General features: G+C 45.3%; 1 protein-coding gene and 1 long non-coding RNA gene across 4 annotated transcripts in view; one reads left to right on the top strand and one right to left on the bottom strand.

Moving 5' to 3' along the window:
* Nucleotides 1-2,116: 2,116 nt before the first annotated feature.
* Nucleotides 2,117-13,703, bottom strand: RSL1D1 (ribosomal L1 domain containing 1). Its single transcript, XM_041747373.1, has 9 exons — nucleotides 13,513-13,703; nucleotides 12,553-12,692; nucleotides 10,024-10,162; nucleotides 9,487-9,635; nucleotides 9,296-9,397; nucleotides 6,926-7,019; nucleotides 6,716-6,841; nucleotides 3,966-4,262; nucleotides 2,117-2,701 (listed from the first exon to the last, which is right to left on the bottom strand). The coding sequence occupies exons 1-9, from the start codon at nucleotides 13,609-13,611 to the stop codon at nucleotides 2,375-2,377; spliced, it is 1,473 nt and encodes a 490-aa protein (XP_041603307.1). The 5' UTR covers nucleotides 13,612-13,703; the 3' UTR covers nucleotides 2,117-2,374.
* Nucleotides 13,704-13,768: 65 nt separating this feature from the next.
* Nucleotides 13,769-24,206, top strand: part of LOC121486474 — a 29,950-nt gene continuing 19,512 nt past the window's right edge. Inside the window, exons 1-4 of one of the 3 annotated variants that reach the window (XR_005986640.1) lie at nucleotides 13,769-13,948; nucleotides 14,321-14,400; nucleotides 16,554-16,729; nucleotides 20,031-21,805. This is a non-coding gene — a long non-coding RNA (uncharacterized LOC121486474). Of the gene's footprint in view, nucleotides 13,949-14,320; nucleotides 14,401-16,553; nucleotides 16,730-17,393; nucleotides 17,431-20,030; nucleotides 21,806-24,206 lie in introns of those variants that run through there. The other 2 variants (XR_005986642.1, XR_005986641.1) reach the window with 2 other exon arrangements.

Below are 24,206 nucleotides of genomic sequence, written 5' to 3'. Positions count from 1 at the left end.
TAAAATCTTAAAAAAAAAAAAAAAAATCTACATAGTTTCCATTTTTCTCTCCAAGCTCATCATCCTGAAATAATCACTATAATCCAAATTTTATCTGTGGTCCATCACCACACTCATTATTTCTTTTAAGACCCAAGGATTGATGAGGGCCTCTTATGGCTCATATAGTCCTACTTGGAATCTTGGTGCTGGGCACATTAACACAGGGAAAATAGTAGCATTTTTTTTTTTTTAGTAGCAATTTTTTAAAAAGTAGACTCCACACCAGTGTGGAGCTTGAACTCACAACCCTGAGACCAAGACCTGAGCTAAGATCAAGTCGGACATTCAACCGACTAAGCCATTCTGGTGCCCCCCAAACAGTAGCAGTTTAAGGATAAAGAAACATAGGTAGCGTAGAGCCTTCAAATATTTAATAAAATGGAAAGATTTCTTTGCTATTTAAATCCTTACACAGCTGACAGGGCATCTGGGTGAGGTGTAGCGGGTTAAAACACGTGACTCGTTTTCTGCTCAGGTCATGACCTCAGGGTTGAGATCCAGCCCCATGTTGGGTGAAGGGTCTGCTTAAGATTCTCTTTCCCTCTCCCCTCATCCCGGGGTCACATGCAAGCAATAAATATTTAACAAAAAATCAGCCACACACTCACTCTCGTAACCCTGAGAATATGATTCACCGTTGCACAGACTTCCCATACTCTTCCTGGCCCCTGTGTAGACAGACCACTGACGGCTCGCTGCCCATCAGTCAGCTGGGATGGTGCCTAAGCCTTAGAAACCCAGCAACATGACCTGTGCCTTTTCATTGCAATTCAGAATTTTCACCAATTCCCCCACCGTGGCTTTCCCTCATCAAAAAAATGAGCATCTTGCTTAAGTTTAAATCTGCCATTTATGAGAGAATTTTCAAATGAAACAAAGGGACAAGGTAAACGGGTGCTCATGTTCAATCAGGACAAAGTCACAGGCCAAAGAATCACTTGGTGTTGCAAAGTCCTTATTTGGTTAAAGGTTGGGATTAAAAACCATACAGCTGTCTCTCTCCCACTCCCAAATTCTGTCCCGAAGAGACAGACTAGCATGATTACGTACGTGAGTTTGTCTCTGCCAAACAGTCCTTTAATCTCCATCTCTGAACACGTGAAGCAAGTCTGGCCACGTTCCCAGGTCATCTTGTTTCTGTGCAAGAACAATTGGATTATGCTAACGCTCTACATTAAGTGTATACCCGAAAGCTACAAGAACAGCCCAATGACAATTTTTTAAAAAATATTTATTATTTATTCATGAGACACACACATAGAGAGGCAAGCTCCCCGCAGGGAGCCTGAGGCGGGACTCAATCCCGGATCCTGGGATCACGTCCTAAGCTGAAGGAAGATGCTCAACCGCTGAGCCACCCAGGCATCCCATTTTTGTATTTTAGAAGCTTTTGTGATGTAAGGAGTTGATGTCACAATCTAATTTGTGAGTACTAAAAACCAAAAGCTCTCACTCCTCTGACTTGCTGGAGGACCACCAGAAGCTGGACTTGTTTCTGGAGCACATTATCTTGGAAAGCAGGCTTCATTGGGCCTCTGCTGTAGGACAGTGCCTCCAACACTTACTGCCAGGGACATGGACCTCAATTCAAATCCAGGGAGAGGCTGAGTACCTCAAGAGTCCTTTCCTGCTCCAGAATATACTTGATGGTCATCCAAAGTGTTCCCAGTGTACATGGGAGTAAATCCACGCAGGCTGAGGGGTCTGGATTCAACCCGGTGCCTCTACCCACGGCTCCCTGTTGACTAACCTCACTGAATGCACGCTAACTCAGTGACCCACAGACTTGGCCGACGACCACCAAAACCAATTATTTTGATCTCAAGGGTCCTTTCCAAAACCCAGCAAGGGTTTCTCGTAAGTTCCACAGTGAGCCCACTCTAGGCCTGAGGAAAAGCACTGGGAGGGTTTGCACAAACCAGGGTAACGGAGCCTCAGTGAACAGAAGGTGGAAAGCAGACGGGGTAAGGACCACATGTTAGGGATTCAAGTCAAAGCAACAGTGTCGGGAAGGCCCGCATCGCTCGGCAGTAAACGGCAGGCTCTAGTAAGTAAATGGACAGCCACAGAGAAGCACAGACAAGCACTGTATTTTCCCTGCCATATTAGCAAATACACAGAAGGGCAACTTAAAAAATGGATTTATTTCACAACTACTGGTTCTCTTGTGCACGAACATACGTCAGAATTACCTGCGAAGGTTCTAAAAAATATTTAAGTCTTGACCTCACGCCCAGAGAAGGCTGCAAGGAGTGGGGGCTTGGGACTCCGGCATTTTCAAAAAGCTCTTTGGGGAGTTCGGAGGTTTCCTTCTGCTTGAGTCTCTTGATTTTTAGGTTGACTGGGGTACTTTGCGCTTTTTGGGCCACTGTTTAGGGGTGTGGGGAGCTTTTTTTGCAGATTTATTAGCAGTAGTAAAGAACCTGGCTCCTGGCTTTTTGGTCTTCTGTTTTGGGTCTTTTTTCCCCAGTGAAGAGTTTCTTTCTTTCTCTGCCTCTTCTTTGATTTTTGGCTTCTTCTCCGGGCCGTTACCTGGAGTCTTGGCCTCTGCAGCCTTCGGGGTCTCCAAACCTGGACAGGCCTTTCTCTTTTTTCCACGGGGTCTGTTGGGACCAGGACTCTTTTTTTGAGACTTCTTTCCTGCAGCGTGGTTTTGCACCTAAGAAAAAGCAGAGTAAGTCCAAGGGAAAACAAATCCTGATATTGTAACTCCAAGAGCTAGTATCTTTATCATGTCACCCCTAAAAGGTATACCTCAATACAATGAGATGGAGGTGGCTTTCACTTCTGCCTCACAGGCATTTTGAAGGGCACCTGTTTTCCATTAAAAACTGTAGCAAGGACCCTGGTGATCTCCATCAGGTCCAGTCAAAACAGAACCACCTTTGCCCTTGGTAGGGACCCCTGAAGTGCCCAGTGGGGGCATCACAGAGAGCCTGTGCCCCAAACCTGACTCTTCCCCACCTTCAGTAATAATCGCCTTGCCTGTGGGTTAGGACAGGAGGTTCCCAGCCTGTGTGTGTCAAAACCACCTGGGTGGCCTGTCGGGAAACCCTGCTTCCCAAAGGCAGACTGGGAGTCTCTTAGGCAAGTGTGTTGCACAACAGGAGGCCTGCACTTGCCGGGACCTCAGGTGACTGCTGCTGGACAGGACTCCAGCGATGGGCACGTTCAATATGGGAGGAAGTTAGAGAGACGACAACAACCAGCAAAGCAAAACTTCGTTTTAGTAAATGTAAAACAACAGGATTATTATGGGAAATTTGGAAAACATAAGAAATGTAAAAGAAACAAAATTCTCTAAAAACTATAGCACACAGTATTAACTACCTATTATTCACTACCTTCCCCCCACAAGTGTGCATACATTTAAAAGCCAAATGTTGAGGCGCCTGGGTGGCTCACTGCAGTTGAGCATCTGCCTTTGGCTCATGTCATGGTCCTGGGGTCTATGTCAAACAGACCTTAAATCTGTAATTTGGGATGGAGCCCCACATTGGGCTCCCTGCTCAGTGGGGAATCTGCTCCTGCCCCCCACTCATGCTCTCTCTCTCTCTCTCTCTCTCTGTCTCTCAAATAAACCAATCTTTAAAATAAATAAACAAAAGCCAAACATTATGCCCTTTCCCCAATAACTTCATTAGCATCTCCAAGGACACTATGAAGACTTCCTTACTGAACATTATTTTGAATTACATATAAAAACTATTGCCAAGGGTACATGATGTGTCCTCATCTGTGCCTCTACAGTGAACGATAATAAAACTTCTGTATGTCATTCCCCGGATCCTGTTTCCTAATTATGGGGCAGGGCAGGACGCACCATTAGAAATGGAACCACTGCCCAAATTTCTCCCCTAACCTGCGTTTTAAAGCCATGGTCAGTGTTTCCTAGAATTATAATGAACATCAATAAAAAATACCTCTATGTTTTCTTTTGCTGGAGTCCCTATTGGTACGAGGAGTGGGATCTCGTCTTCGGACTCGTCTTGCACCTTCTGCTGGGTTTTTCCTTTACCGGCCTCTTTCTTCTCACGAGCTTGCATCTTCTCCTTCTGCGGGGCAGGGTCCTTCGCAGCAGCATCACTAATTTTGGGGTCCGCATCCTCTTCCTTTGGGGCCGATGCAGCCTTTTTAGCCTGTTTCTCAAGCCTTTTGTTTTTTCTCTTCTCTTTTTGTTTTTCACGATACTCTTTTTGTTTCTGTTTTTTCTTTGCTTCCTACAAAACAAACAAACAAACAAACAAACAAACCCACACAAGACCCCAGCATAATTTTAGTAAGGGATACGCTTGTTGGCAAATAAATGGCACAGATGTAGCACTTCCAGTTCTTATGAACTGTAAGCTCCTGGAAAGTGCCTCAATCTGTACCAACTCTGAGCAAACAAACCCTGTTATCAGCATTTGCACATCAAGTCCACTTTGGTTTTGGCTCATAGCGCAAGATGCGTGCTCTGTGAATTACACGTTGGGACTCAGAACCCGGGTATCTGAAGTATGCAATCAGAGCTTCTGTAAAAGCTGATCTTGTTTATGGGGAACTAAAGAATTATCCTAAATGTAGAGTATTCTGATGTGATTTATCTCAATATAATTGTTTCAAAAAAACTCACAACTGATTTTTTTCCCCCTACTTCAGGGTTGTGGCTGAGAAGTTAAAACAGCAACTTTACACAGCTAGAGGTCCATTATCCTTAACTACACAGTCACGTTAGGTAACATCCATAATCGTGTCCAATTCCATTTTAACCAGCAATTCCAACACTTTCACAAAGTCCTCAAATGAATCTGCTGACAACTGGCAAAAAACTCAGATTCCTTGCTTCTGAGAACAGCAATCTGGGTTTTTTTGGGTCATCTTCCCAATGAAAATAAATTAAAAATTAGGGTTAAAATATATCAAAAAAAATTTTTTTTTCTTGAAGTCATCAGGGAACCAACTACCTGCAAGACATTTTTAAAACAAAAACCCAATGGTAAGTGAGCCCAGAAGCAAATTTTGCCAAGAGTATTTGCTGATCTCTAATTTTTAACAGGGGGTCCAAGCGGATGGAGAGAAATCAAAACCCAGTGTCCACACCAGGCAGGGATTCTAAGAGGAACTCCCCATGATAAGCTGGGAGGCTAGTGAGTTACTCTCAGGGTAAAGATGTACAGGAGGTGGAGCTGTGCAGACTCTTAGCATGGTTTGTTCTGAATCGTTCAGGGAATCTCAAGGCTTAAATGTGCTTTCAGGGAGCCCTGGGCACCAAGGTACCCAAGAGATGGAAATGGAAATCCTCTAGATTAAGATCTTCATCCTCCACTTCCAATTATTTCTACAAAAATTTCCCAAATGCAAACACAAAGACAACTGAGCCCACAAGGAACCAGCAGATGCACAGACCAGCTGTGACACCAACACTGGTACTTCTCGACGGATCAGATAATAAATAAATAATGTTTAACATATTCCAGGAATGAAGGTGAACTGGAAGGCTATTTACAGGTAGGTAAAAAGAAAGTAAAAGAAGTAAAGCCAATTTGAAGAAGAACAAAACGGGCAGCCTGGGTGGCTCAGTGGTTTAGCGCTGCCTTTAGCCCAGGGTATGATCCTGGAGACCTGGGATCAAGTCCTGCATCCGGCTCCCTGCATGGAGCCTGCTTCTCCCTCTGCCTGTGTCTCTGCCTCTTTCTCTGTCTCTCATGAATAAATAAATAAAATCTTAAAAAAAAAAAAAAAAAGTGACCTTTAGAAGAAATAACTAACCAACCCAAATTAAAAACCCACTGAACACGATTAACATCATGGCTAAAGAACAGACGTCTGGGTGGCTCAGCAGACGAGCCGCCTGCCTTCTGCTCAGGGCACGATCCAGAGGTCCAGGCTTCTTGTGGGGAGCCTGCTTCTCTTTCTGCCTATGTCTCTGCCTCTCTCTCTGTCTCTTGTGAATAAATAAATAAATAAAATTAAACACACACACACACACACACACACGGCTAAAGAAAAGTGCTAGCAAACTAAGAGAGGTGACTGGTCTAACACATAGAAAAAAAATCTGAATTTTCTCTTGTTCTGGCTTTTTTGGGGGGCAGAGGAGCAACAGTACAAATAGTGCTAGAGACCTGCAAACCCAAACTGAAAGGTTACCTGCTAGCCTAACACAACCTTAAATTCTGTCCATAAAAGTTTTTTTTTTTTATGATTTTATTTATCATAGACAGACAGAGAGAGAGAGAGAGAGGGAGAGAGGAACAGAGGCAGAGGCAGAGGGAGAAGCAGGCTCCATGCCGGGAGCCCGACGTGGGACTCGATCCTGGGCCTCCGAGGATCACGCCCTGGGCCAAAGGCAGGTGCTAAACCGCTGAGCCACCCAGGGATCCCCCATAAAAAAGTTCTTAATAAACTAGATTTAGGTTTTCTTTTAGCTCCTCTTGCCACTACACAGGCTCCTGCTGAGCCTACTCAGCCCTTATCACTGACTTATCAATAAACACAAGATCCGTATACCTCAATATACTTTATTCACACCACTACTAAAGGGTCTCACATGAAAAGTGGGAACAATGCACACAAGAGCCCAACCACTGGAAAACCACTGAAGGTCAGGCAGGAATGGAATCTGCTCCTCTTCATGGGCCATGTTTATATCTGTGATTAAGTCTACCTGGTATTTAAAAATTCTACTCACCTTTTTCCTCTGACTAGGAGTGCATATTCCCTTGGCTTCATCCTGACAGCTGACAAATGAGGAAAAGATGGGCAGGGAAGCTGACCTCTCTGTCTTCACATACAAGAGTTTCACGCTCTCCCACTTCTGCGATAGACAAAAACCGTATCATCAGTCCATGTCCTGCTTCTTTTAAATGAACAATCAATGGGCGTATCTGTAAGACCGCACCTCTGGCAACTTTTGTGAAAGCCTCTTCGCAACAGCGATGATGTTATCAACGATGTGTTCAACCTCCATTCCAGTGTGGCCAACACGGATGGTACTGAAATTTAATACACTATTAGACAAGTGATTTTAAAAAATGATTTGTTTTTCAAAGTAAAGCACATTCATGTGAGAAACGTGAAAACATGACCCTTAAAAAAAATTTAAGGCAGAAACATTAAAATCTTCAGGGTTTCACTATTTTTGTTTTTGCAGTTGTTTTACAGAATTGTTTTACAGAATCTGGTATTTTTTAATACTGAAATTCAACTAATTTACATAGTGTAGTATTAGTTTCAGAGGTAGAATTCAGTGATCCATCAGTTGTATATAACACCCAGTGCTCCATTACATTAGTGCCCTCCTTAATGCCCGTCACAAAGTTACCCCATCCCCCACCTACCTCCCCTCCAGTGACCGTTTGTTTACTATGATTAACAGTCTCTTATGGGGGATGCCTGGGTGGCTCAGCGGTTGAGCATCTGCCTTTGGCTCAGGTTGTGATCCTGGGGTCCTGGGATTGAGTCCCACATCCCTCTACCTGTGTCTCTGCCTCTCTCTCTGTGTGTCTCTCATGAATAAATAAAAACAATCTTTAAAAAAATAAAATAAATAAAATCTTAAATAAAAAAGTCTCTTACGGTTTATCTCTCTCAGATTTCATCTTGTTTTATTTTTCCTCCCTTCTCCTATGACCTTCCACATTAAATGCGAGCATATAATTGTCTTTCTCTGATTGACTTATTTTGCTTAGTTTCAATGTATTTTAAAGGGAGATTATTATCTTTCATATTCTAGAAATGCCTTGCTCCTGAAATCATGTCATACTGTTAAGTGGTGATGGAAGAGCTGTGCTTAACGAAGTGAGGCCTATGGGTTTGTAGGCAGGGCTGGAGGAAGTTCTACCTTCATTCTAGAAAACACAAGTCAGAGTCAGCCCTTGAACTTTTCTGAGGAGGGGCTGTTCTGGAAGGAAAGACCCCCTAGAAGGGATGCTTGCATTATTATGGTCCCCTACCATGGCCCAGCTGTCATCCCCTAAGATAAACAGTTCTCATCCCTCCTATAATAGCGTCCTCTGGCCAAGGGCAAGACCATCACTTCACCTGAAACAGGGTGCAGGTAGACGCCAAGTGGGAAGATCCTCTATCGCTCAGCCACTGTGTACCCTGTTCCTGCCAGTCCCCACCTTCCCAGGTGGAAGGCAGGCTCATGGTCTGCTGGGCGTCACAGCATGAGGAGGAGGCAGGGCTGGTGCTCTCACCTCCCTCCAGCCACAGACCAGACTCTGCCCACTGTGTGCTCACTGCCACCTGCAAGCACACCCTTGACTTCCCAGATGGAAAGATGACAAGGAGGGAGGGAGAGAGGGGAGAGGGGGAAGGGAATGAGGAGAGAGAAAGAGAATGAATGAGGGGCTGCAGGAGGAGGGGGTATGAAAGGAGAGCAAAGAATGGTCTGGGTGTTTGTGCTGTTTGTTCACTGTCCACAACACTCCCTAAGGAAAAGAGGAGACCACTGCTGCCTCCCCCCACCAGCTGCTCATCCATCCCAAGACCTCAGGCCTATGACCTGCTAGTTAATCACTTCCCATGAGCCACTACTTTGGTGTCTGCCTATAACCAGAGCCAGGGCCCAGGTCTGAAACCAATTCTTCTTAGCTGCTTCATTATAGCCAGTTAAGAGACCACCACCTGCAGACAAGACAACCCCAGAAAACCCCATCTGGCCCACCATACTCTGATCTGCCCACCCTGGTGAGCAGAGTCAAGGCATCTTGGCAGTCCTGTTTTACGGTGTGTGCCACCACTGGATACTCAGAGGCCCCTACAGCTCTGCCCTACTGGCAGCTGCCCATCCCCAGACCACAGATTTCCCAGTCAGATTATTTTTATTTTTTTTTCTTTTTTAAAGATGTTATTTATTTACTCATGAGAGACACAGAGAGAGAGGCAGAGACATAGGCAGAGGGAGAAGCAGTCTCCCTGTGGGAAAATCATTTGAAATCATGATTTCAAAATGATTCTGAATATGATTAGAAGGCCCCTCCTCCTGCTAAACTGCCAAGCACTCAAACTTAACTGGCCCCTCAGCCCTAATAAAAAAGGTTTAGCCACATTCTCTGTCTGCTAGGGTAACCACCACTACCCTGAAGTCCCGGGATCGAGGGAGCCTGTTTCTCCCTCTGCCTGTGTCTCTCATGAATAAATAAATAAAATCATAAATAAATAAATAAATAAATAAATAAATAAATAAAAATACAAAAAAGTTTATGCAATTATCATCAAATGAATCTAAGATTGAACGAGGCACACATGGATACTTTTTGCCTACCTGCAAGAACCACTTTTAGAGATGTTTAAGACAGTGCCACCTATACATTCATTAATCTCCCTGGATAAATTCTTGGCCAGAAGGTTCACAGGTACAGGAACTCTGTAACAACACACAGGTATTTGGAACAGAATGTATACACATCTATGACATTCACTCTGCTCAGATTCAGTTACCACCAAGAAACTTACTTCTTTCTGTGGTAGAAATGTCTCCCGAGGTGTGACGGTAAGAGCCGCCTGATTCTCGCATCAGTAAGGAAGAAATCAAAACTGCCCAAGAGGCGGAGCTTGGCTTCATAGGCTTTATACTCCTTTTTTAGAGTTCGGAGGGGGATAATCTAGAAAACACAAGAAAGAGTAAAAACATGAAATGTTAAGAACTTGAACAGAAAGGAGAAACACTCAGGCTAATAATTTGTGCCCAGATCTTAGAATGTCCTAGAGCCACAGTTTAGTAAACACGTGGAGATTGCCAACACATGCCAAGCACTGTACTAACCGCTGGGGACATAGAGACAAATGAGCTGGGATGCCAGATAAAGAAAGGACACCAACAACTACAAACCACAACAGGGAAGCACCAAGTCAGAGGCAAACCTGGGATTTTCTGGAAGTGCAGACTATGATCTAACAGAGCAAGCTTCTGTAAAGCCTTCAAGACTTAAAAGTTACTGAAAGACTGAATAACATCTTTTAATTGTCCTGAAAACATTAACCACACCTGACCTGAGAAATGGTTTTAATTCCATGCTTGTTCAAAAGCTTCTTGTAAAACCGTTCTGTGTTTTCAGGAGTTAAATTGGGTTCATCCTTGGTAAGTAAACAAATATCTGTTAAATCTGATCGAATACCATGAGGCAAGGCCCTGCAAAATACAGAGATGGAACAGAAGAAGAAAGTATTAGAAGAGACAAAATGTATATTTCTAGTCCATGGAATACACAATAAATTCAGTTATTTCAACAAATTTCATTTTATTTAAGCAAATACTCTACCAGGAATATGTAAAAATACATCTAATTTTCAATGGTACAGAAAAGAGATTTAAGATTCAAGTAAATCATCAATAAAATATCAATTAGGGTGGCTCAGTCAGTTAAGCATCTGACTCTTGATTTTGGTCCAGGTTGTGATCTCATGGTTCTGAGATCAGCCCCACATTGGGCTCCATCCTGGGTGTGGAGTCTGCTTAAGATTCTCTCTCGCTCTCTCCCTCTGCTCCTCCCCTCCAGATAAACAAAATAAAACAAAATATCAATTAATATGTGGGATACAACCAGAGTTAAAATATAATCAAAAACTATGCAAAGTAGCGCACGTGAGGTTATTATTTTATAAGTTGTTATACGTCGACGTGTACTATAGTGTGCTAGAACTATCTGTAACAACAGGATAGTTCTGGTTCAGAACTTCACCTTGCGGGATCCCTGGGTGGCGCAGCGGTTTGGCGCCTGCCTTTGGCCCAGGGCGCGATCCTGGAGACCCGGGATCGAATCCCACATCAGGCTCCCGGTACATGGAGCCTGCTTCTCCCTCCGCCTGTGTCTCTGCCTCTCTCTCTCTCTCTGTGACTATCATAAATAAATAAAAATTAAAAAAAAAAAAAAATAACTATTATAAAAAAAAAAAAAAAAAGAACTTCACCTTGCAGAAAACTCTACGCAAAATAATACAGAAAACATGGAGCAAACCAACAGGGACCAACAAACATATGTTATTACAGTTGAGTCTTTAAAATTTTTTTTTAAAGATTTTATATTTACTTGAGAGAAAAAAGGTGCACAAAAGCAGAGGGAGCGGCAGGCAGAGGTAGAGGGAGAAGCAGGCTCTCTGCTGAGCAGGGAGCCCTATGTGGGGTTGATTCCAGGAGCCTGGGATCATGATAAGCCGAAGGCAGATGCTTACCTGAGTCACTCGAGAGCCCCCAGTTGAGTCTTTTAAAACGAGAAAAAGGTGTAACCCACTTCCTAGGCCTACATGTCCTGAGGAAACATTTTCTTAGTCTAAGAGGCGAAGGCGCATGACTTGCTGAACAAGACGGGGAGTGATATGGAGCCAGGAGGTGGTAGCAATCATCATGAATAGAGTAGCTGGGAAGATATCTTAGAGAAAGTGACAGGGCTTTCCAGAAAGGAGAAACTGCCTGAGCAGAGGTGTGGAATAAAGAATGCATGAGGGATACAAAACCGACTAAGGTAACTTGCTGGGGCAGGTTTGTGGTCAGCAGTTAATAGAGAATCCGAGGATCCCAATTTCTAACCATCCTTACCAGCCCTGCGTCCCCACTCATGGGGGAAAAAAAAAAGAAAAAGAAACCATCTCTCTGATATACTTTCTTCAGCACAACTGGCTTTTTTGGAGACTTCAAGAAATGAAAGACTTAAAAAAAAAAAAAAAGAAAGAAATAAAGAAAGAAATGAAAGACTTCAGAGGCAGGGGTGCCAGATAAAATACAGCACTAGTTAAACTTTAATCTTTCTGTGAGTTTTCTTTTAGTATTTATGTCCCAAATATTACAGATGACCTATTTATACTAAAAAAATAACTTGTATTTTGGGGCACCTGGGTGGCACAGTCGGTTAAGCATTGACTCTTGGTTTCGGCCCAGATCATGATCTCCCAGTTGTGGGACTGAGCCCCCACATCCAAGCTCTGCTGCTCAGGGCAGAGGCTGCTTAAATTTCTCTCTCCCTCTCCTTCTGCCCATCCCGCTCATGCTCATGTGCATATGCTCTCTCTCTCTCTCTCAAATTAATAAACCTTAAAACAATATAATACAAGTTTTATTTGCTGGCAATTCTGCAGAGAAGGCATCTCTGACCTAAGAGTCCTACCCATAGCAGTAAGAACGTGTGATCACCATGGGTTTGTTTTCCAGAAAGCACTCACTGCCAAGTTTTTAATCATCTGCATGAAGGAGTCTGGGACCTCAGGAGTTTAGCTTGGAACCAGCATGATATGGAAAGATAACAGAATCTATACAAATACAAAAGCTGTCTCATTTCTTCTAAAAACCAGGTTCTGCATCCAGTAGAACTGTCTACCCAGCTCCAGAAAACTGGTGAAATGTTTAGGAAAGTTAAGCATGCCTGAATTTGTTTTGTTTTGTTTTTTTAAGGCACAATTACATATTTCAACTCACATTTTTATCTTGAGTTTCCAAAGTTTCCACCAGAAACAAAAGGGCGATTGTTAACCGCTTACACAGAATGACCAAGCAGATAACAAGGTCAAAGGCAGAAAATCAGAACTTACAGTCTGACCCTCAGTTCTTTACTTGGAATCTTCCATAATATCACCATTAAAAAGAAATTCTCATTCTCATTCAAAAGCAAGCCATTCGCGTTCTTCCTGGACCTGGAGTGTGCCAACAGTGCTTCCACCGCTTTTCGAATCTGCAAAGTGGAGAGACACACAAATAAATTAAATCTCAATCTAATTTAATTTAGCATTTGCACCGTCCTCCCGCCCTTTTTCCTCTTGAAGATCTAGGTGAATAGGCCACCCCACAACCATCTCCATCAGGATCCTACAACTTGGGATCAGACTCCATCAGAAACCACCCCAAGGGATCCCTGGGTGGCGCAGCGGTTTGGCGCCTGCCTTTGGCCCAGGGCGCGCGGTCCTGGAGACCCGGGATCGAATCCCACGTCGGGCTCCCGGTGCATGGAGCCTGCGTCTCCCTCCTCCTGTGTCTCTGCCTCTCTCTCTCTCTCTCTCTCCCTCTCTCTATATCATTTAAAAAAAAAATAGAAAAAAAAAATAGAAACCACCCCAAGATTGCGCTCAGCACCCGCCCACAGAAAAGGGCCTCTCCCACGTGAAGGCATCGGGCCAGGGCCCTGAAGGCTGAAGGCAGAGATGCCGGGAAAAGCCGAACACACCACGACCGGCATTTAGTGAGCACTTACTATGTGCCAGGCCCCCGGCTACAGCGCGTCACGGGCCTCGCCTCCTCTGATCCGGGGGAGGAGCCGAAGCCAGCGGAGACCCCTTTCAAACCCGGGGTCACTGAGGCTTGCAAAATTAAGCGACCTGCCCAGGTCGACGGGTAGGAAAGCGCGGTGCAGGCTGAGCTCAGCGCCACCCAGCGACCCTCCCCGCAACTCCGGGGGCGCCCGCGGGGGCACGGAGCCTGCACCCGGTACCCCGCGCCTCCTAAGCCCACGGCCACCCCCGCTTCCGAGCCCCACTCCCCGCCGCCCCCTTGCTCACCTGCCCTTTGTCCAGCTGCTCCAAGCAGGCCGGGGTCTCTGGAGCGGAGGCCGAGGCTGCGGTTGAGGACGACGGCGACGGCGGAGCTGAACCCTCCATGTCGCTCTCACCTCGTGCAAGCGTGCGCGCCGGGACCCGGGGCTGGCTCCCCGTGCGCACGCGTGAAGACCCGGGGCTGGCTCCCCGTGCGCACGCGCGAGCCCTGGCCCGCCGCCGGAAGGGGCGGGGCGGGGCCGGGCTGTTCCGTCACATCCGGAAGCTCAGGGTCGGAAGCACAGGAAGTCCCACCCGCGGGGTTTCGCCGAATCCGGTGCGGCGCCCGGTGTCCGAGAGTCTCCCGTGAGGCGCGGGAGCAGCCTGGCCACTCCGGGCTCGCCCTCTGCCCCGGGGGACGCGGGGGAGCGCCCGGAGGCGGGGAAGCCTGCGGCCGGAGAAGGTACAGGGCCCGCGCCCCGCCCCGCCCCCGCGCTGCCTCCGTGGTCCCGGAGCCTTCCGGGGTCGGCCCCCGCACGTTCAGGAAATACTCGTTCTGTCTCTTTAAGGATAACTCGGCTTATTTATTTTTATTTTTACTTTTAATGTAAGATTTTATTTATTTATTCATGAGAGACGCAGAAGAGAGAGAGGCAGAGACAGAGGCAGAGGGGGAAGCAGGCTCCATGCAGGGAGCCCGATGCCGGACTCGATCCCGGGACTCCAGGGTGACGCGCTGGGCTGCAGGCGGCGCTAACCGCTGAGCCACCCGGGCTGCCCTCGGTGCCTCGGTTTAAACGTAATCTTTTTTTTTTTTTTATTTTTTTAAACACAGCTAGTACTCTGCTATGCCCGTCGCTCTGTTCGTTGGCTCTTCCTCCCCAGTGCACGTATCTTGGAGGTTGACTCAAGTCGGTAGGTACCTCGTCCTCTTCCTGCCTCATCGTTAAAACCTGCCCAGCGGCCTTCACCATCAGGCAGGAAACAGGAGTTTGTTTAGGAGCTTTTTGTTGGACATGCTCGTCCTGGCCTTTTTTTGCAGCCAGTTGTGGACCTCTTTGAGAGATGAAAGGACGAGAGCAGGAGGCCTTCCGTGTCTGTTGTTTTCCCCGAAAAAAACGCGCCTTCCCTCTATCCAGAGCTGGAGGACATTGCTCGACTCCGGCAGCGACTTTGTAATCAAAGTGTGGAAGAAATGTTCTTTTTTTTTTTTAAGATTTTGTTTATTCATAGAGACACACAGAGAGAGAGAGAGAGAGAGAGAGAGAGAAAGGCAGAGACACAGGCAAGGGGAGAAGCAGGCTCCATGCAGGGAGCTGGAGGTCGGACTCGATCCAGGGTCTTTTTTTTTTTATATAATAAATTTATCTTTTACTGGCGTTCAATTTGCCAACATACAGAGTAACACCCAGTGCTCATCCCGTCAGGTGCCCCCCTCAGTGCCTGCCACCCACTCAACCCCACCCCCCCCACCCCCGCCCTCCTCCCCTTCCACCACCCCTAGTTCGTTTCCCAGAGTTAGGAGTCTTTATGTTCTGTCTCCCTTTCTGATATTTCCTACCCATTTCTTCTCCTTTCCCTTATATTCCCTTTCACTATTATATTCCCCAAATGAATGAGAACATATAATGTTTGTCCTTCTCCGATTGACTTATTTCACTCAGCATCATACCTTTCAGTTCCATCCATGTCAAAGCAAATGGTGGGTATTTGTCATTTCTAATGGCTGAGGAATATTCCATTGTATACATAAACCACATCTTCTTATTCATCTTTCGATGGACACCGAGGCTCCTTCCACAGTTTGGCTATTGTGGACATTGCTGCTAGAAACATCGGGGTGCAGGTGTCCCGGCGTGTCATTGCATCTGAATCTTTGGGGTAAATCCCCAGCAGTGCAATTGCTGGGTCATAGGGCAGGTCTATCTTTAACTCTTTGAGGAACCTCCACACAGTTTTCCAGAGTGGCTGCACCAGTTCACATTCCCACCAACAGTGCAAGAGGGTTCCCCTTTCTCCACATCCTCTCCAACATTTGTTGTTTCCTGCCTTATTAATTTTCCCCATTCTCACTGGTGTGAGGTGGTATCTCATTGTGGTTTTGATTTGTATTTCCCTGATGGCCCTGGGCTGCAGGCGGTGCTAAACCCGTGAGCCACCCGGGCTGCCCGGGAAGAAATGTTCTCGAATCTTCAGCACCTGCTCTCTTTCTCTCGTCTATTCTAGAATATTGTGCAAGAGAGAATTCATTTTGGGCAGCCCGGGTGGCTCTGCTTTAGTGCTGCCTTCAGCCCAGGGCGTGATCCTGGAGACCTGGAATGGAGTCCTGCGTCAGGCTTCCTGTATGGAGCCTGCTTCTCTCTCTGCCTGTGTCTCTGCCTCTTTGTGTGTGTCTCTATGAATAAATAAATAAAATCTTTAAAAAAATTTCATTTTAGCACAGTGTAGGCCTCGCATATCAATGTTTTCTGGTGTTCTGAGAAGAGCATCAGGGCTGTCATGTGTGTCACTTGAATTCAAGTCTGAGAACGAGGCTTTTATGAGACTGATGCGTTGCCTGCTGCACTAAGACGGCACCAGCTGAGAACAAGGCTTTTAGACCAGAAGGAAAGGCATGACTTGAGGTTGACAAGCATGGTGGTGTTTGCATGTTTGCAAGTAGTAAGTGGCTGGAGCAGGTACATGCAGAAGGGAGGATGGGAGGTGAGGCTAGAATGGTAGGTTAGGGAATAATTAATTCATGACCAGGCTGAGGGGTGGTATGTACCTCAGAGAAATCTATAGGTATGTCTGTGGCTTTTTAACTGGCAGGGGAGAAGAGGAGGTAGCCGAATTCATCACTAGGCTCTGGGAAAGTTCATAATCTGGCTGTGGTATTGTGGCAATATGAAAAATAGGACACATACCCACAGATTCTCTGATAATCAAGTGATGATGCTTCATTCCCTTCCCCTTGAGTGTCACATGCTTCTATCAGATATAACACAGCAGACTATAGTTTGCACTTTGAGTATTTTTCACCCACTGTGTCTATCCCCCGCCACCCCCTCTTATTTCCTTCTGTTCAGATTACTTGCTCTGGTGTAGACATCTACCACGTCCTGAGGCTACTCAGCCTGCTGCAACCATGGGAGTGAGCATGGAAGTGGATCCTCAAGGAGTCGGACCTTGAGATGACCACAAACTCTTGACAGGCTCTCAGCCAGGACCATCTAGCTGTGCTGTCTCCTGACCCACAGAAACTGTGAGATAATAAGTGTTTGTTATTTTTTTTAATGCTTTTTTTTTTTAAAGATTTCATTTATTTATTCATGAGAGACACAGCGACAGAGAGAGAAGAGAGGCAGAGACACAGGCAGAGGGAGAAGCAGGCTCTATGCAGGGAGCCCGATGTGGGACTCGATCCCAGGTCCCCAGGATCAGGCCCTGGATTGAAGGCCACGCTAAACCGCTGCGCCACCTGGGCTGCCCAGTGTTTGTTATTTTAAACCATTAAATTTGGGGTAATTTGTTATCCATCATAGATAAGTAATGGGAATTTGTAAACCTTCTGTCTTCAGACACATCAACTATGTTGACACAGAAGTCCTAGGAGGAGCTCACATCTAGTAGGCCCCTCAGCAACTCGTTATCTTTCCCATAGGCCTGTTTGTCCTGTATTTTCTGTCTCGATTCATGGCACCACCAGCCACCTAATTCCTCCCACCAGAATATGGGAATCATCCTTAACTCTTCCTCATTTTCCATACACGGTCAATACCAAAGGCTTGTTTATTCCTTTGTTCTTATTTTATTTTATTTATTTTATTTTATTTTATTTTATTTTATTTTATTTTATTTTATTTTATTTATTTTATTTTATTTTATTTTATTTTATTTTATTTTATTTTATTTTATTTTAATTTCAGAGAGAGAGAACACACAAGCATGAGCAAGGGGAGGGGCAAGAGGAGGAGTAGACTCCCCGCTGAGCAGGGAGCTCAACAAGGGGCTCAGTCCCAGGACGCTGAGATCATGACCTGAGGCCAAGGCAGATGCTTAACCGGAGACTGAGCCACCCAGGGGTCCCTTGTTTATTCCTTTTAAAAGTCTCTTGCATTTATCTGATTCTTTCTGCCCCTTCTATCCAATAGAAGGGCCTGCACCTGTAGTGCAGGCCTGCATCTTATTTTCCCAGACTATCCTAACTTGTCTTCCTGCCTCCAGTTGTACATCTTGTAGTCTGTTCTCCGTCCCCTTCAATGATCTATATAATCTGCAGATCTCATCCTATCAAAGCCAATCATGCTTAACCTCCTTCATTTTGTTATCCTTGTCATGAGGATAAGGTATAGATTCTTCCAAGTGCCTTATATCTGAGTTTTCATCTGTTATCTGGGGTCCTATCTGGTTTAGTATTTGTCCTGAAAAAAAGTGTCCTAGTTTGAAAAATAAATTAAATGGTCATCCACATTAGGCAGGCTACCTTCCATGTCCCCGACTTCGAACACTTCCCCTCACTCTTTGTTTTAGATCCTGCTTTCAGCTCTGCACCTTCTACTCTTTTTTTTTTTTTAAGATTATATATATATATATATATTTTTTAAATTTTTATTTATTTATGATAGTCACAGAGAGAGAGAGAGAGAGAGAGAGGCAGAGACACAGGCAGAGGGAGAAGCAGGCTCCATGCACCGGGAGCCCGACGTGGGATTCGATCCCGGGTCTCCAGGATCGCGCCCTGGGCCAAAGGCAGGCGCCAAACCGCTGCGCCACCCAGGGATCCCTATATATATATATATATTTTTTTTTTTTTATTTGAGAGCTAGAGCACAGTGAGACAGAAGGAGAAGCATACTCCCCACTGAGCAGGGAACCCATGTGGGGCTCAGTCCCAGAGCCCTGGGATCATGATCTGAGCCAAAGGCAGACACTTAACAGCTGAGCCACCCAGGCACCTTCCACTCTGTCTTCACACCTTCCCACGTGCCCTAACTTCTTCCAGAATGCTGCCACCTCCACAGTTGTTCTCCTGTAATTGGCTATTTTCTGTTTGAGGAGACGCTCTAAGAGGGCAGGAGAGGGCCAGTTAATGGTAGGAAAATGAGAAATGCTATGCTCACCACTGTATCCTAGCTCCTATCCCATATATGACATACTTGATGTTTCTTTAAAGAACGAATAATGCATTGGAATCGCCTGGGACAGGGCTTGGGTTGATGAGTACGGAAAACTACTGTGGTTTTCTAGGTACTGAGGTCTAATAGAGGTGATAGCAGTAGGAAGATGTGTAAGTCTTGATCAGAAGGGCTCCTGGGTAGCTCAGTCATTTGAGCGTCCAATTGTTGATTTCAGCTCAGGTCATCATCTCAGGGCGTGAGTTCAAGCCCCACATTGGGCTGCATGCTGCTGGGCATGGAGCATACTTAAAGAAAAAAGGAAAGAAAAAGATTTGACCAAAAATTAAATATACAAGGAGGTAAATACAGATTACTCCCTAATTCTGAACACCTGGGCACATGGGTGGTGGTGTTAATACAATTTGGGAAGACAGGAGGAGCAGATTTGGAAAGAAAAATAGATTATTTTTCAGTATTTTGAAGTTGAAATTCCTGGAGGCACATCCAGGATCTGGAACATGGAAGAGAAGTTTCTTGAAGGAAAGAAGGAAGTTGGGACGTCACAGAGGGGACGGTTACAGCTGTGGATGGATGAGAGTACACAGAATAGGACAGGAAAATAAGGGCTGTGCAGAGCCCCACAGTCCAGGAACAGGAGAGAAAGCCACTGTAAGAGCCTGAGAAATAGTCAAGGATGTATAAGGAAACCAAGAGGGTGTTCTGTTCCCTCTGGGGCAGTCGGGAGGCAAGGATGTGGTGACAGCATGTCAGTACTGAAGGTGACAAGACATCCTGACAAAAGGCCATGCTGGTGGGCAGGTGGGTCATGGTGAGCTTACAGAGGCCCCTTCACTGAAGGATGATGAGGGATGTCAGAGGTAGAGGAGAGATGGAACCTGGGCATATTGCCACCTTTTACTAGGAGGACAAATGAAATAGATGACAAGATTTTTGTGTCCCAGGGAATATGTTAGAGTCCCAGTTCTTTTACCACCAAGGATAATAACGTGTAATGGCACTGCCTCAGCTCTCCAGTAGCATTTTGGTTTCCCCACAGATTGAACATCCGTGGCCTCATGTGGCTTTGGGTCCCCAGGGCCCACTCACACGAGTGCACAGGGCACTGTGCAGTGGGGGAGGCCGGATGTGATAGACCCATGGACATGGGTGGCTTATAAACTGCGAGGACAACAGTAGTGATGGTTCTTCTCTAGAGTCAGTACCTTGCTGTGCCGTGTGGTAAGACCTGCTCATTCCACCAGAACCGGAGGTACACACAGCGCTGGCCTGCCACACGGGGCACAGACGCTTGCTCCAGGCTTGGCTCTTCCTGGTCCACTGTCTTCCTTCCCTTGTCTGGGAGCTGTCCTTGTACTGCACATGTGTTCCTAAGACAGTGCCATGCTTCCTCTCTTTCCCCCTCCCTCCCTCTTGTCCTTTTTGTAGGTGCATGCTGGTTCTCCGGAATCGTTCAGAGGATTAAATGAGATGGCTTCTATCTACATAGCACCCAGCACATACATAACAGCACGAGACTAGCCTGTAGTTGAAAATATGATAATTTTTTTAAATTTTTTATTTATTTATGATAGTCACAGAGAGAGAGAGAGAGGCAGAGACATAGGCAGAGGGAGAAGCAGGCTCCATGCACCGGGAGCCCGACGTGGGATTCGATCCCGGGTCTCCAGGATCGCGCCCTGGTCCAAAGGCAGGTGCCAAACCGCTGCGCCACCCAGGGATCCCGAAAATATGATAATTAAATGGACTGGAGAGGAAACGTGCATCTCAGCCGCTGAAAGATGGAAGGAGGTGGTGCACCTGTGTTCAGGCAGGGAGAACTGTTTTAGGGAACCTCTGGAGGGCGCCAGGAAGAGAAAGCAGGAGAGCGGGAAGTCACCAGGGGTAGTTAAGGGGATCCTGGCAGCTGTATGGCCAGGTGGGCCCCAGAGGGACACCATGTCTCGCAGTCTTGGGCGTGCATCAGCCCCTCCTTGGACATGACTTAGGAATAAAACGAGGTGACGGGCACTGAGGCGGACACTTGGGATGAGCACTGGGTGTTTTTCTGTATGTTGGTAAATTGAACACCAATAAAAATTAATTAAAAAAAAAAAAAAGGAAGAAAACGAATCCAGTCCACCTCAGCTTAGGGGAATTACACTCCTTGAGGAATGTCCTATTAAGGCCAATCTAAAAAGTGATTTCTAGACTTAAACAAAATAGATTACGGATACCAGCTATTATCTCTTACTGTGGAAGACAGGCAGCTGACAAGTGCTTGGAGGGCTGTGCTCTCTTAAGCAACACCCGTATATAACATCTGGATGTCGAGACAACTCCGTGCCTCTTTTACTTAAATTAGTAAGGTTTTCAGTAGCCACTATAAAATATCGTGCTAGGTCATCATTGATGAAGGGTCAGTAAAAGAACTTTTAAAAGTTCTACATGAACATAATAAGTCAACTGAACAAGAAAAAAAATAGGAGTTGGTCCTGAGGTTTGAAAGAGTTGATCAGTAGAGGTGCACATCCAGTTAATTCACCCTGGCAACACAGAAGCCGGCTGGGGACAGTGCCACTTGGGAACAGGCATGACACGTCAGAGGGCGCACAGTGGAGAAGGCATTCATGATTGCCTGGGAGATCAGAGGGGAGCTTGTGTAGTTTCATCACCTTTTAGGAGGAGTGAATGGTCTGTTTAGTAGTAAAAGCATTTAAACAGAAAAGATGAAACTTTTCTGTCTGGTTTATTTGCATTTGTAATGATAACTCAAAGAAGGCTGTATTTGCAGCCAACATGACGGAATCCTAACTGGGAAACAAAATTAAATCTCCCTTTAAGGAGGGATAAAAAAATCCTGGGATATTCATAAAATAGAATGGTGTACTCGGCAAGAGAATAAACTGATAGACCCAGCAGGATTAATCTCGAAAACATGTTGCTAGAAAGAAGACAGCTGGATGCATATAGTGATTCCATTTATGTGGAGCTTGAACCCAGGCAAAATGAATGTGTGGCAAAACGGTGATCACCTTGGCAGGAGGAAGGAATGGGTTGGAAAGAGAATGGAAGTTTTTGGGGTGGTGGGAATACTCTGTGTTGACATGGTGGGTGTCTGCATAATTGTACACATTCGACAGATTTATCGGAAGCTCAAGTTGTGTGCATTTCACTGTATGTAAACTTTGCCTTAATAAAAAAAACCCTCCTTGCGTACACAAGTTCTGTCTGCTGGAACTTCTTTACAAATAGTAATTATTTTTAAGAATCTAATTCTTTCAAAATCTCTTGATCCTAAAAATGTAGTGTATTTGCCAGGGAAATAACATAACTGGTGATGGAGATTGTTTTTGTTCTAAGTAACTTGTGAAGTCTATAAGCAGTCACAAAGTGCTTGAGTACTGTGTCCTCATCCCATTAAAAGGGGTGAAATCACCATAGTAAATCTCAGTCCAAATATAATCACACGATAAAGAATGCAAAACAAGTTAAATAGGTAATTTTCCTGTGATTTCCTCTCTAGCTGTTTTACCAGTAGACTTAGATGACCAATAGACTCTTAAACCACAGAGTAGAACTTTTTTTTGGTAAAAAAGCCTTAAAATTAAAATTCCTATAAATCCTTAAATTTTTAAACTATTTTTACTGCTTGCTTTTATATTTGGGCACGATCATTTCCCTGAAACAGAATGTTAAAGAACTCAAAGTGGGATAGGTTAAGAAAATGTGCAGCTAACATTAAATGTGACCCAGTACACATGGAGAGGAAAGAGGTTTTGCTCATTTAAAAATTATTTTATGTATTTGAGACAGAACATGAGGGGGGAGAGGGAGAGTGAAAAAGCAGAAGCCCCACTGAACAGGGGGCCTGACTCGGGGACCTGAGCTGAAGCCAGACACATAACCGACTGAGCCACCCAGGTGCCCCTGTCTAATTTTTAACAGAAGGATCATATTAAAAAATCTTAATTGATGGGGCGCCTGGCTGGCTCAGTCGGTAGAGCATGCAACTCAATCTCAGGATCATGAGTTCAACCCCACGCTGGGCATGGAGCCCACTTAAAAAATGGTCTTCTAAGAAAAAATAGTAATTGAATAACAAAAAGCACACTTAGCTACAAGATTTTTGTCTCCTTGTTTTAACTAATATATTTCTAGCAGAAAACAGGAAAATATTTCATGCAAGGAATTTGGGCACACAGCCTTCAGAATTTAAAAGCAGATACATAATCACAGTAACAAAAATTCCACTTTTAAGACTGAATTTGGAAGGTGAATATAAGGAAACAAAAATGTTTGCCACTGCAGTACATTACTGAAAATTCTTCATATATCTAAATGGCCTTAAATGGCCAGAGACTTAAAATAGATAACCTCATCACTAAAGAGGCTAAATATATATTTTCTGGGACCTGTTTTTTCCCATGGTCAATAAGACTAGTGTTTTTTTTCCTGAAAGTCTTTTTAAATGAAAATACTGTAACTTGGTCATCATTTATTCTACTAGATAGGATCTGTAGTTCTTCACTACAGAGCTACCATGTCCGAGGTACCGATGCTGGTTTTCTGCTTTATGATGCATTGATTGGAAGAATGCGAGTCTCTGAAACTGCTTCCAAGGGCCGTGATGCGTGAGATCCCCTGGTCAGTCTACCCACTGTAGTACAGTGCCTACATGTGGCTCATGTCCCGGCACGCTTAGAGCACAGGGTTGATGGGCAGGGCTGGAGACCTAGTCACTGAAGAGTAGAAGAGTGTGGTTAACTACTGTGGTTAATCAGAACCACTTGTGAACTCTTGTAAAACGGACTCCCTCTGGGCAGCCCTGGTGGCTCAGCGGTTTAGGGCAGCCTTAAGCTCGGGGCGTGATCCTGGAGGCCCAGGATCGAGTCCCGCATTGGGCTCCCTGCATGGAGCCTGCTTCTCCCTTTGCCTGTGTCTCTGCCTCTGTGTTTCTTATGAATAAATAGAATCTTAAAAAAATGGACTCCCTCCCTTCCATTAACTAGCTGACAAGTTGTGAGCCAAGACTCCAGTGAATGTCAAACACCTGTACCACAGACACGATCAAAACCTTGAAGTGATTCCTTTCACCTAGGATGGTTTATGCAAGAACTCATATGAACTCATGCAATAAAAGGATGCAGGATTATACTGCTGTCAGCCCACCTACATGTATACTGCCTGTTTACCATTTCTGGTTTCTTTGTTTGTTTTGAAGATTTTGTTTATTTATTCATGAGAAACAGAGAGAGGCAGAGACACAGGCAGAGGGAGAAGCAGGCTCCATGCAGGGAGCCTTACATGGGACTTGATCCCAGTCTTCAGGATCATGCCCTGGGCCGAAGGCAGGTGCCAAAATGCTGAGCCACCCGGGCTGCCCCTACTATTCATTTCTTGTCCTGGCTTAAGTATTTGGCTTCTTGATGACTATTAAAAATCCTGAATATAGGGGCACCTGGGTGGCTCAGGGCGGGATCCTAGGATCGAGTCCCCTCATCAGGCTCCCGCAGGCAACCTGCTTCTCCCTCTGCCTGTGTCTCTGCCTGTGTCTCTCATGAATAAACAAATAAATCTTTAAAAGGAAAACCCTGAATAGAGAGAGTAGTACTTGAGACAGAA

Source organism: Vulpes lagopus, chromosome 3 (assembly GCF_018345385.1).
Source record: "Vulpes lagopus strain Blue_001 chromosome 3, ASM1834538v1, whole genome shotgun sequence".
In the NCBI taxonomy this organism is placed as follows: domain Eukaryota; kingdom Metazoa; phylum Chordata; class Mammalia; order Carnivora; family Canidae; genus Vulpes; species Vulpes lagopus.
Note: the sequence above shows the minus strand (reverse complement) of the source record. Positions and strands in the feature narration are given on the sequence as shown.

Excerpts from the sequence above, each read along its gene's own strand:
- RSL1D1 (XM_041747373.1), bottom strand. The coding sequence starts at position 13,611 with ATGGAGGGTTCAGCTCCGCCGTCGCCGTCGTCCTCAACCGCAGCCTCG. Across the intron at positions 9,636-10,023 it reads GAATTAAAACCATTTCTCAG|ATTATCCCCCTCCGAACTCT; the intron begins GTCAGGTGTGGT and ends TGTGTTTTCTAG. Across the intron at positions 6,842-6,925 it reads TTTCACAAAAGTTGCCAGAG|AAGTGGGAGAGCGTGAAACT; the intron begins GTGCGGTCTTAC and ends TGTCTATCGCAG.